This window comes from Manacus candei, unplaced genomic scaffold (genome assembly GCF_025592945.1).
Source record: "Manacus candei isolate 608988 ecotype Guabito, Panama unplaced genomic scaffold, ASM2559294v1 h1tg000071l, whole genome shotgun sequence".
NCBI lineage: Eukaryota > Metazoa > Chordata > Aves > Passeriformes > Pipridae > Manacus > Manacus candei.
In genome coordinates, this window is record NW_026138119.1 from 9840359 (window position 1) to 9857792 (window position 17434).

Below are 17434 nucleotides of genomic sequence, written 5' to 3' on the forward strand. Positions count from 1 at the left end.
CTTGTGCTTTATCCCAGGACAGAAACTGAGGGAGGAGAGCTGATCCCAAGCTGAGAGCCAGGTTAAGCTGGAAGGACCATACCTGCCTCTCCTGGGGCCTGCTGAGCACAGGGAACAGCTGCCATGTCTCTTTTGAGCTCCACAGGTTGAGCCAGGCTGTAGTTTCGACATTCCTTGCAACTTTCCACCAGCACACATGATATGTTCAAACTTGAGTAACTCCTCCCTCCTCCCTCCCTCCGCACACACAGACAGGCCCAGGAGATGGCCCTGCCTCTATCATCCCAGTTCCTATAGCAACTCCTGACCCAGCAGATGGAAACAGAGCTGTTTTCTAGGCAAATCTGCCTTCTTGGATTCCTCCGCTCTTCCCTGCTGTTGGCCCCTCCTTGCTCCAGTGCTCTCCCTGGGGGCTGCTCCGCTGGCACTTGGCCCAGACTTTGCCTGGAGGAAGGCCAAGCTTTGAATTCATTTAGTAAAACCACAACATAAAGCAGCTCTCCTGCTCAGGAAGCAGGGCCCGTGTAGTCCCAGGGGCAGGCCAGGCACCGCAGAGCCAGCCTGCACCTTCTTGCCCAACACGGCCATGTGCTCCCGGGGAGGATCCCAGCAGGAACATCTCCATCCTCACCTTCACCCTCCACCAGCCTGGGCTGTCCACGGGGGGAAGGAGAAAAGCAAAGACAGAACTAGTCATTTATTAAGCAAGTCCAGCAGACAGAATTATTGTAACCCTGGGCACTTCTCAGATGTTTGGACTTCTGCCTCCAAAGCCTTTCCCGAAAGAGGGAGAGTCCAGCAGTGACACCAGGGCTCACTGCCTGCTCAGCACAAGAGATCAGCCCTATTGCTGCCCTCAGGTCCGGGTCCCACAGGAGTGAAGGTCACCAAGGCAGCTGTCAGACAGCTGTGTGACACCACATTCCCTTCCCTTCCTCCTAAAAATACAGAAAGAGAGGGAAAGTACAGAACTCAATACCAGGCTGTGGCACTTTGGGGGGAACCTCAGGGGCAGGTGGCACTGCTGGGGCTCCATGGTGGCAGGACAAGCAGGACCACAGCAGATGGAGGCACTGAGCTGGGCAGGGGGGGCCAGCAAGCTGTGGCACCCTGGGAGACCCCCCACGCCTGCCACAGGGGCTACAAAACTGCTGCAAAGCCATTCCACCCCCAGCACCAGCTGCTGCCCCTGCCCACACGGGCTCCACTGCAGAGCCACTGCCCCTGGAGAGCCCCAGAGCACACACAAGGCTGGGGCCACGCTCACCTGGGTGACAAGGTCACTGGGATTGGAGAGGAACACCCTCTGAGGGCACTGGTTTGTACCCCCAGCTGGGGCACCAGCAGCAGGGACCACGGCAGCAGAGGGAGACTGAAGAGCAGATGGATTTTGCTGACTTGCCTATTGGGAAATGCAGGTGCCAGCCTGCCTCCTGCAAGGAAAGGGCAGGATGTCCCATTTGGACACCTGGCAGGGGTGAACACCCTCCTGGGGCCAGCAGTGCAGGGCTGTGACAGCAGTGCTCAGGTGGGAAGTGGATGCTGGTGTTGTGCAGGACTCACAGGGACTCCACAGCAGGAGGCTGAGGAGTGGGGACAGCAGCCATTCAGCCCTTCCTCACACTCCCATGTGCTACAGCAGCTTCAGGCAGGAATCACAGCAAAGCCTCAACACAAGCAGCAGGTATTCTGGGTAACCCAAAGCTAAAAAGGAAGCAGACATGCACCACACTGTGCCACACTAAGTCCCAACTGGAAAATACAGCTGTGAGTTGGAAGACATAGAATCACAGAATATGGCAAGTTGAAAGGGACCCACCAAGATCATCAAGTTCTAGCCCTTAGCCCTGCACAGGTCCATCCCCAAGGGTCACACCCTGTGCCCCAGAGGATTATCCAAACCCTCCTGGAGCTCTGGCAGCCTTGGGGCTGTGCCCACTGCCCTGGGGAGCCTGGTCAGTGCCCAACCCAGCTCTGGGGGAAGAACCTTTTTCTAAGATCCACCCTAAACCTATCCTGACACAACTTCAGGCCATTCCCTCAGGTCCTGTCACTGATCACCACAGAGAACCTTGCTCCCATCTTCCTCCCTGCCTCCACACCCCATCCCAGCCACACAACCCACCTCTGTAGAAGACTGTTTCCTCCCCCCTCTTGGGGTAATTTTCCCATGTGTGAGTGAGTCAATCAGCTCAGAGGGATGGGATAATCCCTAAGGTTTGGGACAGAAACACATGGCCAGCAGAAGGGTGGATGTGGGAAGGTATCAGGCTCCTTCCTGCCTGGCAAGCCCTGCACCAAGAGCATGTCACTGAGATGGATAAACACCCTTCCAAGGCCTCTCATCCCAAAACAAGGATGGTCAACATGATGGTGCACACAAACCAAGCTGGATACAGGGGTAAGCTGGGACCAAAACAATTCCCTTTGGAGGACACAGGGTAGTTTGTAGCAGAAGGAAAGGCTGGACATCCAGGAACAGGGAGTCCAGGAGGGACATCAATACAAGCCCCAAAGCAGCTGCAGATCACAGAAGCGCCATCGAGGGTCCAGAGAAAGCTCTCATTTCCCCGCAGCACTGGGGAGAGCAATGGCCCAACTCACAAACAGAGCTGAGGAACTCCTTTCCCTGGGGAAGGACAATGCTGTGGAGGCACAAAACACTGCTGGAAAACTGCTGACCTTGCAGTCAGCCTCACTTGAGCAGTTCAGCACAGAAACAGGCTCCCTGCTGGGTGCCCTCTGAGATGTAATTTGATCCCACGGTACACATCCACTAATCAATCGAGGGATAAAGCAAAGCAGAAAACAGCCTTTTTTTTTTTTTCCCCCACTGGAATGAGCCCAAATATGCACAATAACAGATCCCACTCGGAGCTTTTGCAAACTGCAGTACTTTGGAGAGTTTTGCATCTCTCATCGCAGAGGGAGCATACTTCTGCAATAGCATCACTGCTTCTCAAATTGTGTATTTGAGAGACTTCCTAATGACCTCATAGCAGCACATGTGACCACTAAGTCATCTTCTCAAAGGACCAGGAATAACATCAACAGACCCTGTTTTGGTTTTGCACAGAACAGCTTTCCTCAGCACAGGCAAAAGAGCAGAACCAGCTCAGGCCAGAGCTGGCACCGGGATGGTTTCTCCAGCAGGCTGTGTTTGGCCTTGGAAAAGATCCATCCAATTAACAGATGAAGACCCATTAGCACACACTAAATTCCACATACAAATTTAGACACAAAAAGCTTTTTTATCCTGATGCAGGACTATTTGCTTTAAGGCATCTATATGGCATCATGAATCTCAGAAGTGTTCCAAAAGTGTTCTAAGAAGAGAAGAGGTGGACTCACAAAATAGAAAATAATGCCTTGAAAGGGTTTCAGTGTTGGGCTTTTTTTCTCCCAGTGCTTAAAAATAACCTGCTATGCTGAGCAGCAAAGCAGGAATTTGAAATTTGTGGGTGATGAACTGGTCACACTGGGATTGTGAAATTGCCTTTTGCTGTCTCCAAGCCAGGTGGCACTGGGAGAAATAAATTAATGAACACCTATGATCATGTTGGCACTAAGACAACTAGACAAACAGCTCCAGACAGACATGGAGCACCTGGGAGGTTCCCTCCTCTGTACCAAGCACAAGGCTCCTGCAGAGGAAAAGCTACATAATCCCACTGTAGCAGTGACAAGACCTGTGCCTCGTGGCCAGAGAACTACCCCAGTTACCACCAGTGAGACGGGAACAGGTGTCTGAGTGAGAATAAGGAACCTGCTCATTAAACAGCACCTAAAGGCTCCTTCTGCCAGGCCTCTCCTGCAGCAGGAGCAGCACAACAGGCTGTTTCCATAACACCACCTGCCTCTCCACAGTGGCTCTGCTCCATGGTCCTTACACTCCCTGCATCCCACCCAGCCTGGCTATGGCAGGAATTCCACCTGCCCTCACCCAGGAAGGCCACAGCAGGAGCTGGTGATCCTGTGAGCACCAACATGTCATGTCCCACAGGACCAGGCCATCACCTGAGCAGCCTTGGGCCAAACAGGGACACGGGAAGAGCACGGGACAGTCCCAGTGAGGAGGCTGGGCCTGCACAGTGTTCAAGCTTTTTATTCTTTCAGTGAGAGGTGGTGAAAGCCAGCTTCCTTCACCTTTCCAGGAACTTTTGATGGAACGCAGAAGGCTGCTGTAAAAGTGCTCTGTTTACACCCTCCAGCCCTGTCCTGTCCTTACCACAGTGTGAGAGTGTTCACTCCCACCACCCAGCTGAACATCTGCTCAGCCCAGCTCTGACACAGCAGAGAAATCCACTTCCAGCCATCAACCTGGGAAAAGAGGGAAGCAGGGCAGGGCTTGGCATAGTGGGGAGGGCAAGTCTGAGACACATGTGTGACATCCTCCAGGATATTCTGACAAACCACCCTTACCAGGTGCTGACTAGAGCTGCTCTGCAGGGTAACAGGAGGAGGCTCAGAGATGACAGGACAGTGCATGTGGTGACACTATGGACACCTGATGTGAGACACACCCTTCCCAAGTGATTTAAACCCATAAAACAATGGATGCCAGGGGAGCACTCACCCTCCACATGCCTCCCACCCTATGCCAAAGCAGCTTTTCCTGCTCCAAAGGGAGATGATGAGAGCCCACAGAGCAGCATGGTGTCTCCTGGGCCCCTCAGTCCCTTCCCAAATCACCAAAACAAGGACAACCTCTGGTCCAGTCATGGGACAGATGCCCCCAACAGATGAAATTCTGCAGCTGAGCCAATTTGCTTATTTCTGGGCACCCAGGCAACTGCTCTGTCCTGCTGGGACACCAGAGCAGAGGCCTCAGCACTGCTCTGCCACCACAGCTCCCTCATCAGGGAATGGCTGAGGAGGTGGCAATGGAGGAACAAAAAAAATCTGCACAACTGCAGCCCCAAAAATCCCACTCAGAGCTTTCATGTTACCAGGAAAGATCCAAACAGCAGCAGCCTCCTGTTTGCCCTGTCTTTTAAACAACACTGTCCCAGCTGCCACATCATGGGCTGCCTCAAAGGTGATGAGAGTGAAGGAAGGGGGTACTTGCAGCCCCAGGTCAGAACCAGGGGAGTGAGATCAGTTCAGCTTTAGCTGCTGTAATGACAAAGGCCCAGGGAACATGTCAACCAGACAAGGAATGAGCTCCTGGCACTGAGGCCCAGCAAGGACATGCCAGTAAACACTCTCCCTGCCCATCTTTTCTGACGCAACTGTGAGAAAAAGGGCAGAGAAAACCATTATCTGCAAACAGACATCCCTCCCTCTCCCTGGACACCAGGACCAGCCCAAGCAGGACGTCTCCAGCCTCTCTCTTGTCTGCACAGTGAGCCAAGAACCCTCTGGTGTCCTGCTGCAGATGAGGATCACTGCCATGTCAAGGAAGGGCTAAACTCCCACAGGCTGGAAAACCTGTGCTCTGGGCTTTTGACACCTAATCCCTGGAAGCAGGTGATATATTCAGCAGGCACAAGGCCTCTTTCAAAGCTGACTTTTCTCCTTGAAGCACTAGATAGCATCTAACATCCTGAGCATTATCTTTCACATGCTCCTCCCCACCACTGCAGCAAGGCAGCTCTTTCTGCTCTCCCTCCTTGTAATGAATTTGGAGTAAGGAGTTCTGACAAGCAGAGCTACACAGGTCCTGGGCCTGCTGGGGACCAAGTCCTGCTATCTCACCCCCAGTGATACTTCCCCATGTCTGCTCCTCCCTCCCAGAAGTTTCCCAGGTGAATCTATGTTGGCATATTACATCTCAAAACTACAAGCTGTGGGGATCTGAAGACCAGTGTCTGAGTACTAACTCCAAATTCAGCTCAGAGAAAAGCTAATCAGCTTCTTTCACTGGAGATTTTATTCCAGAGACATGGAAAGTAACAGCAGGAAACCAAGCAAACCATAAGCACTGGCTTTGAGGTTCACTGAGGAGGAACAGCACGTGGGAAGGGAGAGATTCAGCACCAGCCATGTGCTTTTCCCAGCAAGGGACACAAATCCAGCTGAACCATGGAACAGGCAGAGCTCAGCTCGTGGCAGCAATGCCATTACAGCTCCCCATAAAAACCAAAAATAAGTGGTGCAGGGAAGAACTGGTGGTAACAAAAGAGCTGTCAGCCTCTAGCTGACACCCCTGTAGCCCCATACAACTGCTGCTCCAGGACCCTCTGGCCACACAACCCCAAACCTGACCCCTGCACTTGGGGCCGGAGGAGCACACACAGAGAGCAGCTGACAACACTGATCACCACATTTCTGTGATTCCTCAGCAAGGACCAGCACCTTCAAATAACCAGAGCACACAGAAGCCCGTGCTCCCAGACCTTTTGGCTGCCCTTTCTGGCATGGAAACAAAAGGCAGGAGCAGTTCAGATGCACAGGATACCAAAGGGCCCCTCTCCAAGTGAGATTTCATGATCCGCCCAAGGACACCGCTGCTCACCCCACACACCAGACTCAGCTCACACCAGGGCTGGTTTGCACTCTAACAGGAACACAAAGTGAATCTCCAGAGTAGAAGGCAGTGCAGACAGATCAGGAATCACAAATCTCCAGGCAGAAGATGAGGACCAGCCACAGGAACTCTCCTTTTCAGTGCCCATGAAGCATACACACCATTTCTGAATGTCCCTGTTACATGAGGGGATGCAGAGTCCAGGGATGCAGCCAGATTGGAGTCTAGCAAAGAGGCCTTGGCTAGGGAAGCTTCCACCTCCTCAGCAGCTCCTTCCATCTCAGCCACTTCCCTTCCAAGCAAGGCCTCCTGGCTGACACAAGCACCAGGGTGTTGCAATCTGCAGTTCTGCCTGAAGAAATCCAGCCCAGCCCAGGCACAGCAGCAGGCCTCTGGTCTGGCCTGACTACATGCCATCCCTGGGCACCCACTGTGTCCAGAGGCTCGTGGCATGTGGGAAGGAAGTTCACTCCTCAGATGTAGAGCTGTTGTGCTCCCATTAATGCTCAGGACCGTGATGGGTAACTTAGATGTGAGCTCCAGCACATCTCATGGCCTCTCATGGGGGGGTTTCTGAAATAACTGCAGCAGAATCTGGGGAAAACCCTCTCCTCCCACAGTGAGAGGCTGAGGGAGGTGGATAAAAAGGCAGCTGTGTGCCTGAGCACACTGAGCAGCACCAATCCCACAAGGCAAAGGAAGCTCACGGTGCTCATCCTGCACCTCCTGACAAACACCAAGGATAACACCCAAGGGAAAACACCCATGAGCTCATTCCAGCAAATGTCCTACAAGCAACTGCTTCACCTGCAATCCCCCGTGCAAACATGGGAAAACCACCTAACGGGATCCCTGCCTTCCCCTGCACAAACAGCACGAGGGTCTGCTCATATTTCCCGTACTAGCACGGAAAAGACAGAAGGATTGGGATACATTACACATTACATTATTAGCCCTACTGGGACATTTCCCAACAGTTCACTTAAATGTTTTTAAACCTGCAAGATGAGGTAATTCCAACCTAAATGCATAACCCACAGTACAGGGTGGTTCACTAGGTACAACTCCCAAGCAAAAGCAAACAAAAGCTGATCTGACGTGGTCCAGTGCTCCATCCCCGGACGTGTTCAGGGCTTGGCCAGACAAAGCCATGGCTGAGGAGATCACATGCTGGAGACAGTCCCACTTCAAGCAGGAGGTCAGGCCAAAGACCTCCAGATATCTGTGTTTCCATCATTCTGTGACAGCAAAGGAGAAGAGGCAGAGTAATTACTACCAAGACGACAGACTTGCATCGAGTTTCTCTGAAGAGATCTTTCCAGATTATATTTAAAAGCTTGGTGAGCAAAGATGCCTGCACTGAGACAAGGAGGGCTAACTCTGTACTGGCAGGAATTCTGGAATAGCAGGATCTGAGCCCTGATGTGCTGCACGGGTCCCACGCAGGGTCAGGGCACAAATATCACACTGTTCCTGCACAAATTAACGCCCACCAGAAGAGATTTCTTTTTGGCATTTAACTCAGCTATGTGTTCAAACACAATAGTTTGCAATAATCCAAGAATACAGGTTAAAAGCAAGACAGCCAATAGTTCCCAAGATGTTAGAAGCGACCAGAAAATTCACTTCCCACTCGAAGTCTTTACTCTGGGGAGGCCTCAGCAGCACTGCTGCTCTCTGCTGTCCTTCCAGTGCTGGGAGGAGGCCAGAAAATGCCACAGCAGAGACTGAACCACACTCATCACTGGTGGGTTCAGGCCTTGGGAAGAAGGCAGCATGTCTCCATGAGGTGCTGTCTGGAGGGTGATGGGGAAGCAGCAGCAGGCACCAAGATAGAAGAGGGTTTTTGGTCACCAGGGAATCTGCCATTGATGCTGTTCCTCCCTGATGTCCACCCATAGTGCTGCTAGGACTGACCATGGTATCTGCATATGACTCTGGCCAGCAAAGCTCATTTTCTCAGAGTAAAGCTCTGTCCAGTTTGCCCCAAAACATAAAAGAAAATATAAGATTGCTTCTAGCTAAATATGTAGGTGGAAGTCATCAAACTGATGGAAAATAGAAAGGACACTTTGGGAAGCTGAGTTATTAGAAAATCCATCACAATCCAGACTAATGCAAAGCACATGCACTCAAAACCAAAGTCCACAAGATGAATGCACAGCTTTGGGACCCTCATCCAAGGAAACAGTGCAGGAGCTTCACTGCAGGGCAGCTCTGCTGGTTTGCTCTCCTCAGCAGCTGAATCACAGTGCACATGGCCAGCACCTCATCCCAAAAACACCACCAAGTAACACCCCAGCACCCCCAGCTCAGCTCCACTATAAATGCAGAAATAAAAGATAAAGATTCCTGGAAGACCAAACTACCCAGCATGAAGATGTGACACTTTGTCAGGAGGAACAGAAACAGCCTGAAAAACACTGACATCTTCCTGTTGGAGAATACTGGTACTCCAGCTATTCCTGCTGCAGTATTTAATTTATTTTACCTTTTGACAGACAGAAACAAACGAGCACAAGTGAAATAACATAACAGTAACAGAGATGGACAACAAAACCTGACACTTGGCTAGTTTAGCTCTCCATAAGAAGGCAACACAAATGAACTGACACCACAACCAAATGATAAATGCAACAAAAACATGCCCAGACTCTCATCCTTCAAGGAGGCAGAAGAGCTGCAAACTCTGCAGGCTCCATCTCTGTATTGGCTTGTTCTTGAGCAGCTCTTCGTTCCGATGGGTGGGACGTTTTAACACCTTAAATGCTATTCCCAGAGAAACTGAACTAACTTCTCATTTTCACAGCATAAATTCATCTGGTTGGAAGAAAATACCCCGCCCTGCTCCTCTGGCCTCCAAACTGCAGCTGGCAGCCTCAGGACACAGGACAGTCCTGGGGAAGAAACTCAACTTTTACTCTGTTTGTCTGCCCCTCCTCCATCCCCCACAGCACCACCATCTCTGTGCCATCTCCTGACAGGAGCTGACTTGTTTCAGGTTCATCAGGCACTGGAGCTCTGCACTGCAGAGCTCTGCAGACAGATTTGGGCACAGCACCCTAAGCATCAAAAAAGAAAAGTCAGATCAGGTCAGGAGAGCATCATCCACACTGGGAGCACTTCCAAGCAAACACCCAGAGCTGCTGCATTAGGAGCAGACAGGCCTCAAATCCAAATTTTGGAACAACTCCACCCAGTTTAATTCCTTGGTCATGCATTCTGCAAGCATTAGTTCTGAGTGGGCTGGTGTTCTAACAGCTCCACACTTGAAGCTTCATGGACAAAACAAGGTTTGAGCAGCACTTTTCAGAGCACAGACCATCACCTCCCATGTGCACCCAGGCAGGATGACCTTCAAACAGGCTCCAGGGGTACAGACAGCCCGTGAACAGACCCAGCAGGATCCCATCCAGGAGCCAAGGGAACAACGAAATGATTGAGCTGCTACAAAAAATACACACCCTCACTGCCATCCATCAGAGCAACAAGTGCTCTACCAGTGCTTTCCATGGGGAGGAGGCTCCTGGGATTACTGGTAAGGGCATGGAACCAAAGCAGCTTATGTTCACAACTATTTTACTTAGGGAATAAAGTAATACAACTTAGAAAGTAGATATTCAGTATATGTCATACTTGCATGGTACTACACACTCACAAGGAAGCCAAATGAAGTTTGGTGAGCCTGCATACAGGAGATTCCCACTTTTGAGTGCTTGACTTTCCACCTCTGTAAAATACCTGTGGGAAGTTATAAATTGGAAAGAGCTTCTGCTAAACTCCCATAGAGCACACATGCTTAAATGACAGGAAAACAAAATAACACCAAGCCTGTGCTCACCTCTACGATTTACTTTCAAGGATTTGTTCCAAAAAGCCAGCCCACAGGAGTGACCCACAGAAGGAGACTTCCCTACAGGCAGAAGAACGTGGCTGTGGAGTAGTAGGAGGTTTTAACACATCCTGCCTTACACATTCCTGTCTTCAAGTTGCATAAAATGTTGATAAATTTAAAGTTTGGGATTTGAAACTTTCCCCATCCAGTCAGACATCATTTTGCTTACTTTTTTTTTTTTAAAGAGATTGGGAAACAAGTGGCTCTTTAGCTCCTATTTTCATAACCAATGAAAACTCCTCCCTCCCCCAGTCCATTTCTGCATAATTAATACCTTCTTGATTTGGAAGAAGTGACTTTAGGCACAAAGAGACTCTGGCATCAGAAAGGTGCCTTCTTACCTTGCCTGTGAGAACAGGTTGTATTTTAAAGCTGTTGGCAAGAAAAGCTCCACCCAACATCACCTCAGAACAGCTTTGCTTAATTTTCAACACTCCTAAATGATGGCTGGGATTATTTTGGAAGAGTAACCCAGTTGCCATCATGAGAAATGGAAACCAGCATCCCTTTTGAGAGGCACCAGAGACTGCTGGGATCCTCTGCAGCAGAACATTTACATCGAGTCCTCCCTACTCAGAATGTTCTCATGCATTAACAGAAAAAAACACCATCAATTCTACACAAATTCCTTTGCTGAAGCCAGCAGAAAAACGTCTGAGGAATTAAGGCAGATGAGAGCCTTCCCTGGCTTGGGCTTATCCCAACACCACACACACTAAGGAGAGAAACAGAGCTAAGGAAAGATGAAATACTTCCTTGCCATCATCTCCTGTTGCTGTCCAAGCAACAAGCCCCAGCACTCGAGAGCATCCCTGGGTATTCTCTGCATTCAGGAAGCTGCTGTTGGAGCACAAAGCTGCCCTGAGCTGGGCTGTTTCACAGCCTCTGGTGTTCTGTGTGTGCCATGAGGACACCGGGCATGTGACTTGCGTGTTAAAACATTCTGGCTCGCCCCTTGAAGTTCAGATTCTTTCCCTGCAAAACACACACTGCATGATCTCATCTGCAAGCAATCAGCCTGAGAAATCAGCTTGTTAAAGGAAGCTTCTAGGAAAGGAGAGATGTCTCTGGAGAATTTGGGGGCCTATATAATTTTAAGCAGTTTGTTAAACCCCAGCTGCTCTTCTCCCCATTGGGGTCACACAACCAAGAAACCATTTCTCCTCCCACACAACTCCAGACAGGACAGTTTGCCAACACCTAACTGGAGCATCCTATTTGCATTCTCCACAGCCTGAAATCACTCCCATTTCCAAGCAGAACTCATCCTAAGCAGGCACTGGAACAGTGCAAGGACAAACTCAGAGCTGCAAGTTGAGCAGCATCCAGCAAAGCAATCCATTACACATGGAACACCACACAGAATGTGTAAAACAGAATATTCTCTTAATTTCTGGAGGTGTGTTTCAGCATTTCCCCACAATTATCACTTGGACCCTGGACACGAACCTGAAGACAGGAATAACCAGTACAGCAGGAGCTCTGCAGAGGAGGAAGGGAACAAGCAATAAGCTCCCAACTTTGCCCTGAGATTGCTTAAAGTGATGTAACAGAATTTCACCCGAGTTTCTGGGGATGCTGCAGCGCTACAACATCCCCAGGAGGCAACACCTTTCACTTTCCAGTGAAAACCTTGGCACTGCAGAGTGTGGGACAAAGTGCAGCCTCTGATCCCAGAGCAGGCTCCCAGCTGGGCTGTGCAGGGCCAGCTGCACCTCACTCCTGCAGCAGGAGCACCGTGGAGAGCAGAACAGGCTCTTGTGCTCACACACTCAGGCACATTTGCATCCCCCCGAGCTCCCAGCAGCAGGACCACCGCTCTTGCACTCAGCAGGGAGGCTGGGAAGATCAGAGCAGCATCCTGCCTTCCTTCACTTCCTTCCAGGCTGTCACACCCTGCCTGAGCTGCTCTCGGCAGCATCTCCCAGGCAACCCCTTCCCAGCTGCCCCTAGTTGGTCATTCAAGTGCTTTGAAAGACTTTTCTTAAAATTCTTGCATAGAAATCACTGTTTAATGTTCAACACAGAACAGGGGAGGGAGGGGGGAAAAAAAGCTAGCCTGTCTCTAACAAAGGAGATCAGGAGGACTGAGCCCTTGGCTCTTCCCAGACATGGATTATATTCCAAGTGAAGTGATTATTCACCACTTCCAGCACCTATTTCAGTTTAACTTGAAAAAGTAACTGTTCTGAAACAAACAGAAGGAAGCAAAGATCAGGCAACCCACATTTATTACTGTGAGAGCAGAGGATCAAGTTAACCACACTGGGTTCTCCTTCAATTTACATCTTTCCAAAAGCCACTTATTGCTTTTTATAAAGATTACCTACACTTCAACCCATAGTTGTTGAAGCCACTGTGTGAATCAGGGTGATTTGCCCCTGGACAATGCAGGATGACAGTCATGCTGCAACTCTTTTGGTCAATGGTGGCACCTTCTAGCTCCAAACGACACTCTGAACCTCAAAGCAATTTGAAATAACTGCAATAATTAAAAAGCTTTTTGCTTTCTGTGTCTTTAAGAAAAGGAAACACATAGCTCTGAATGCAAACCTTCAAAATGTTATGAGAAAAGTCTCCTTCAAGCTTTTTACTCCTTAGCCAAGTTCCTAATTTTACCAGATTAAGAGCAGACAACCCCCCCAACCATCTGTCTGCTACTAAAATCAAGGTACAGGACAACCACCTCCAAATCCCTGGGAAACCACAGCTCAGAAAACTCAAAGTATAAAAGGAGGGGGGCAATATTGAAGGGATCAGCTGCTGCCTCCCCTGGTGCAGCTTCCCAACCAAATCATGAAGGGAAGAAGAAAAAGGAGACTTTCCAGCTCAAGTTCCAACTCCTTTTTAAAAATCAGTTTATAACCACTAAAATAAACACAGTAAGAACAACTGTGCAGTAACTGGGAACCTGCAAAAACAGCTGCAGTTTAAGAGCAGCTCAGGCCAATATCTGGCAAACACCAGCAGATCCAACGGCCCAAGGGGATGGCAGGACATTTGGGGAAGGAAACAGTGAATTTCACCCACAGGCTCATCCAGAAACTGCCTAAAGTACATCCAGCCAGGGCACGCCGGGCAGAAGCAGTTATTCTGTCTGTGCTGTTCACTGCTGAAGTGAGCATTTGCTCCCCATCTCCCAAATTCCAATCTCCTCCTGGATGCCCCTGCACTGCCTGAGCCCAGCCCAGAGCTTCCCAGTGCTCCTGACACTGGGTGGGCACACTGCTCTCTGCACTGCTCTCCTGATCCCCCAAAACCTCCTCACAGGACACTGCTGGTCCCTCCAGGGCACTGCAGCCAAACCCCTCAGGAAACAGCCACTTCCAAGGGAAGGAAGGTCAAGAAACCTGGAACAAGCAGATTACTCCAAAACACCAGGACCTGAATATTTCAGCTGTTCTGAAACAGAAACCACAGCAGATGGTGCAGAACAGCAGCAGCATCTCTGAAGAAAAGCCACCCAAAGCCCTCCTGCCATCTCACCTTTGGGCTCCAGCCAACAAAACTCTTCAGGATTTGGACATTCTGACTTTCTTTAGAACTCCAAGATCCAATTCTCCGCTCAGTGTTATCCAAGGATCTACCCCAAGCCACATGCTTTGAACACCCTCCTTTGCTGCAAAGCTGACAGTTCTCAATTACACCCAGTTCCAGTTGTTCTTGGCTCTGTCCCTCACCACAGACCTGTGCTCTCCACGGCTGGGCTTGTCACTGTGCACAAAAACCAAACTCAGGGAAGAGGCGACAAATAAGAGCCTTCCTGGACAGTAAATGGAATGAGAAAGATGAAAGCTCCTGGGAAAGGCAAGGAGCCAGCTCCAGGGGAGGAGGAAGAGGTCACCTGGGCCATTCCCAGGGGAGGAAAAGGACAGGGAACCTGAAGGAAGCGTGGACCACTCTTGGAAGTTTTAAAGTCTTTAAGTTAAGTGGGACAAGCTTTTAAACTAAAAGAGGGGGACTGAGATTAGATATAAGGAAGCAGTTTCTTGAAATGAAGGTGCTGAGGCACAGGTTGCCCAGAGAAGCTGTGGGTGCCCCATCCCTGGAAGTGTCCAAGGCCAGGCTGGACAGGGCTCTGAACAACCTGCTCTAGTTGAAGATGTCCCTGCTTGCTGCAGGGGTGTTGGACTAGAAGAGCTTTAGAGGTCCCTTCCAACCCATGCTATTCAGTGATTCTAAGCTGCTGCACAGTTCAGACTGCAGGCTATGACCATCAGCAGGATAGAGATCATTTGCTCACAGAAATGCTCCCACCCCCAACACGTGCCCAGGGGACAAGCACACACCTGGGTAATAGATTTAAGGCTTCTTAAAGAACATTTACTTTCCTCAATTATACACCAGAGGCCACAACCCACAGGCTGAGCAAGCCACGAGCGGCACAGCAGCTAATTCAGAGAGAGCTCCTGATTTCCACAGCCCACATTACCCAGCCATCAGACTGAACGGACATCGGAGCCTTTCTAATTTTATAGTCCACAGAGACGAGGCAGGAACGGCTGATGGAAGAGCAGTAAGGCCTCTCTGCCCACACACACCACTGCTGCTGGCTCCACAACTGCAGAAATGCTGCTACTTTTTTTTTTTTTAAAAAGAACTTTTTTTTTTTTTTTATAATGGAGTCAGCTGAAGAGAAAATGAGGAGCTCGGCATTTTAAACCAAAGCGTTTCAAAACGCTGGTTTATCTTTCAGCTTCAAAAGAAGAGAAATAAAGTGAAACAAAATCTCAGTCACTCCCTCATAACAGTTTTCCCTTTCTGTCTCCAACAAAGCAAAGCACCCTGAGCTCCACTTGATCACTTTTTCTTTTCTTTCCTCTTTCGTTAACGTGATGCCGCTAGAGAAGCTGACACAAAATAGCCTCATGTTCTCGTATTTTATCTTTTCCCAATCCTACCTCTCCATTAAAGCACACTTGGAAGGCAGAGCAAGCCCAAGGAACAGCCAGCCAGCACATCCAGCACGGAGAGGACGGGAACCACACCACTGAACAAGCAACGGCATCAACCAGAAAAGGCTTCAGCAAAAGTTTAAAAGCAAAGTTTTCCCATAGAGGTCTGCTAAGTAAAAAAAAAAAAAACTCACAAAGGGAATTTCTTTCTTTCATAAAGGGAAAAAAAAAAGACAAACAGGCAAACGAGCCATGAGCCAGCACGGGTGTCCGGCTCGGAGGAAGAACCGGGTCTGGGGACCCGAGCAGAACAAACCACAGCAGGGGTTCACTCCTGGCTCGCACAGCCCCGGCAGCCGCTGCTGGGGCAGAGGGAAAGAAAAACACCCAAAACACCCAAAACACGAGGGCGGGCGCGGGTTGGAGGGACCCCCCCGGGCCGGGAGAGCCGAACCCCGGGCGGAGGGGCCGAACAAAGCCCCGGGCACCGCATGACGGGGCTGCCGGCTCGTCCCTGCCCCGCACAGCGCGGGGGCCCGCCGGGCACTGCGGAGCACAGCGCGGCCCCCAACCGCGGGCACCCCCGAACCGCGGGCACCCCCCGAACCGCGGGCACCCCCCGAACCGCGGGCACCCCCCAACCGACGGCACCCCCCAACCGCGGGCACCCCCCGAACCGCGGGCACCCCCCAACCGCGGGAACCCCCCGAACCGCGGGAACCCCCCGAACCGCGGGCACCCCCCTAACCCCGGGCACCCCCGCCCGGAGCCTCCCTCACCCCGCAGGGACGCAGCCCCGGAGCCCGCCGGGCGCGGGTTCCCGACACCCGCGGGGCTCCAGCGAGCGCCCCCCCGGCGGCCACACCGCCCCGGCCACACCGCCCCCGCCCCGTCCCGTCCCCGCGGGCCCGGGCAGCGCCCCCCGGGCGGGCGGGGCGGCCCCGCCGGTACCTGAGGAGGCCGGGCGAAGGCGGCGGCGGCGGCGGCGGCGCGGGCTCGCGGCCCCTTCCGGCGGGCGGGCGGGCGGGGGCGGCCGCGGGCGCCGCGCTCTTAAAGCGGCCGCGCCGGGACGGGACGGGACGGGACGGGACGGAGCTGGGCTGGGCTGGGCTGGGCTGGGCTGGGCTGGGCTGGGCTGGGCTGGGCTGGGCTGGGCTGCAGGGAGGCGTCGCGATGGCAACGCGGCGCCACGGGCGGGAGCGCGGCGGGCCCGGGGCTGCCCCGCGCCCTGTGCCGGGTGTCCTCAGGGGTGCTCGTCCCTGTGTGCCGCAGGGCCCCGCCGCGTCCCCGCCTCAGCCGCGTCCCTGTGTCCCCCTTTGTGCCCCGGGGCACTGCATCCGTGTTCTCCTGTGCCTCTGGACCCCTCCGCGTCCCCGTGTGCCTCAGGGCTGAGCATCCATGTCCCCTCCGTGCATCACGGCCCCTCCGTGTCCCCGTGTGCCCCAGGGCTGAGCATCCATGTCCCCTCCGTGCATCACGGCCCCTCCGTGTCCCCGTGTGCCCCAGGGCTGAGCATCCATGTCCCCTCCGTGCATCACGGCCCCTCTGTGCCCCCCGTGTACCTCAGGGCTGTGCATTCACGTCCCCCCGTGTCTCAGGGCCCCGCTGCGACCCTCTGTGCTCAGGGCTGAGCCATGTTCCTGTATCCTCCTGGTGCTTCAGGGCTGAGCCATGTTCCTGTACCCCCCAGGTGCCTCAGGGCTGTGCACCCTTGTCCCCTCTGTGCATCACGACATCTCCATGTCCCCACGTGCCCCAGGGCTGAAACATGTCCCCTGTGTGCATGAGGGCTGTGTACCCATGGGCCCCATGTGCTTCATGGTCCCTCCATGCCCCCCATGTGTCTCAGGGTCCCTCCATGTCCCCGTGTGTCCCAGGGCTGAGCCACGTCCCCCGTGTGCCCCACGGCCCCTCCATGTGAGCTGGGCGATGTGGTTTAGTGCCCTAGGGGTCATGGTGGTCGTGCTGGGTGGACGGTTGGACTGGATGATCTTTAAGGTCTCTTCCAGCCTTGATCATTTTATGTCCCAGTGTGCCTCAGAGCTGCTTAAGGAGCTGTGCCCCCCATGTGCCTCACAGCCCCTCCATGTTCCCAGTGATCCCATCTGCCTCAGGGCCATGCTGTGTCCCCCATGTCCCCTCCATGGCCCTGCCCCATTCCCCAGTTATCTCCTG

The 17434-nt window shown here is 52.3% G+C and overlaps 1 protein-coding gene across 4 annotated transcripts in view; it reads right to left on the bottom strand.

The window, feature by feature from the left end:
* The window catches only part of LOC127480119 (discoidin domain-containing receptor 2-like), a 60802-nt gene extending 44522 nt beyond the window's left edge, over positions 1-16280 (bottom strand). The window contains exon 1 of one of the 4 annotated variants that reach the window (XM_051807935.1): positions 16211-16280. Coding sequence is in view for 1 of the 4 variants with exons in the window: in XM_051807933.1 (XP_051663893.1) it covers positions 15266-15325 (60 nt within the window). In the remaining 3 variants the exon portion in view is untranslated. Of the gene's footprint in view, positions 1-82; positions 255-15265; positions 15391-16038; positions 16127-16210 lie in introns of those variants that run through there. The other 3 variants (XM_051807936.1, XM_051807933.1, XM_051807934.1) reach the window with 3 other exon arrangements.
* Positions 16281-17434: the final 1154 nt, after the last annotated feature.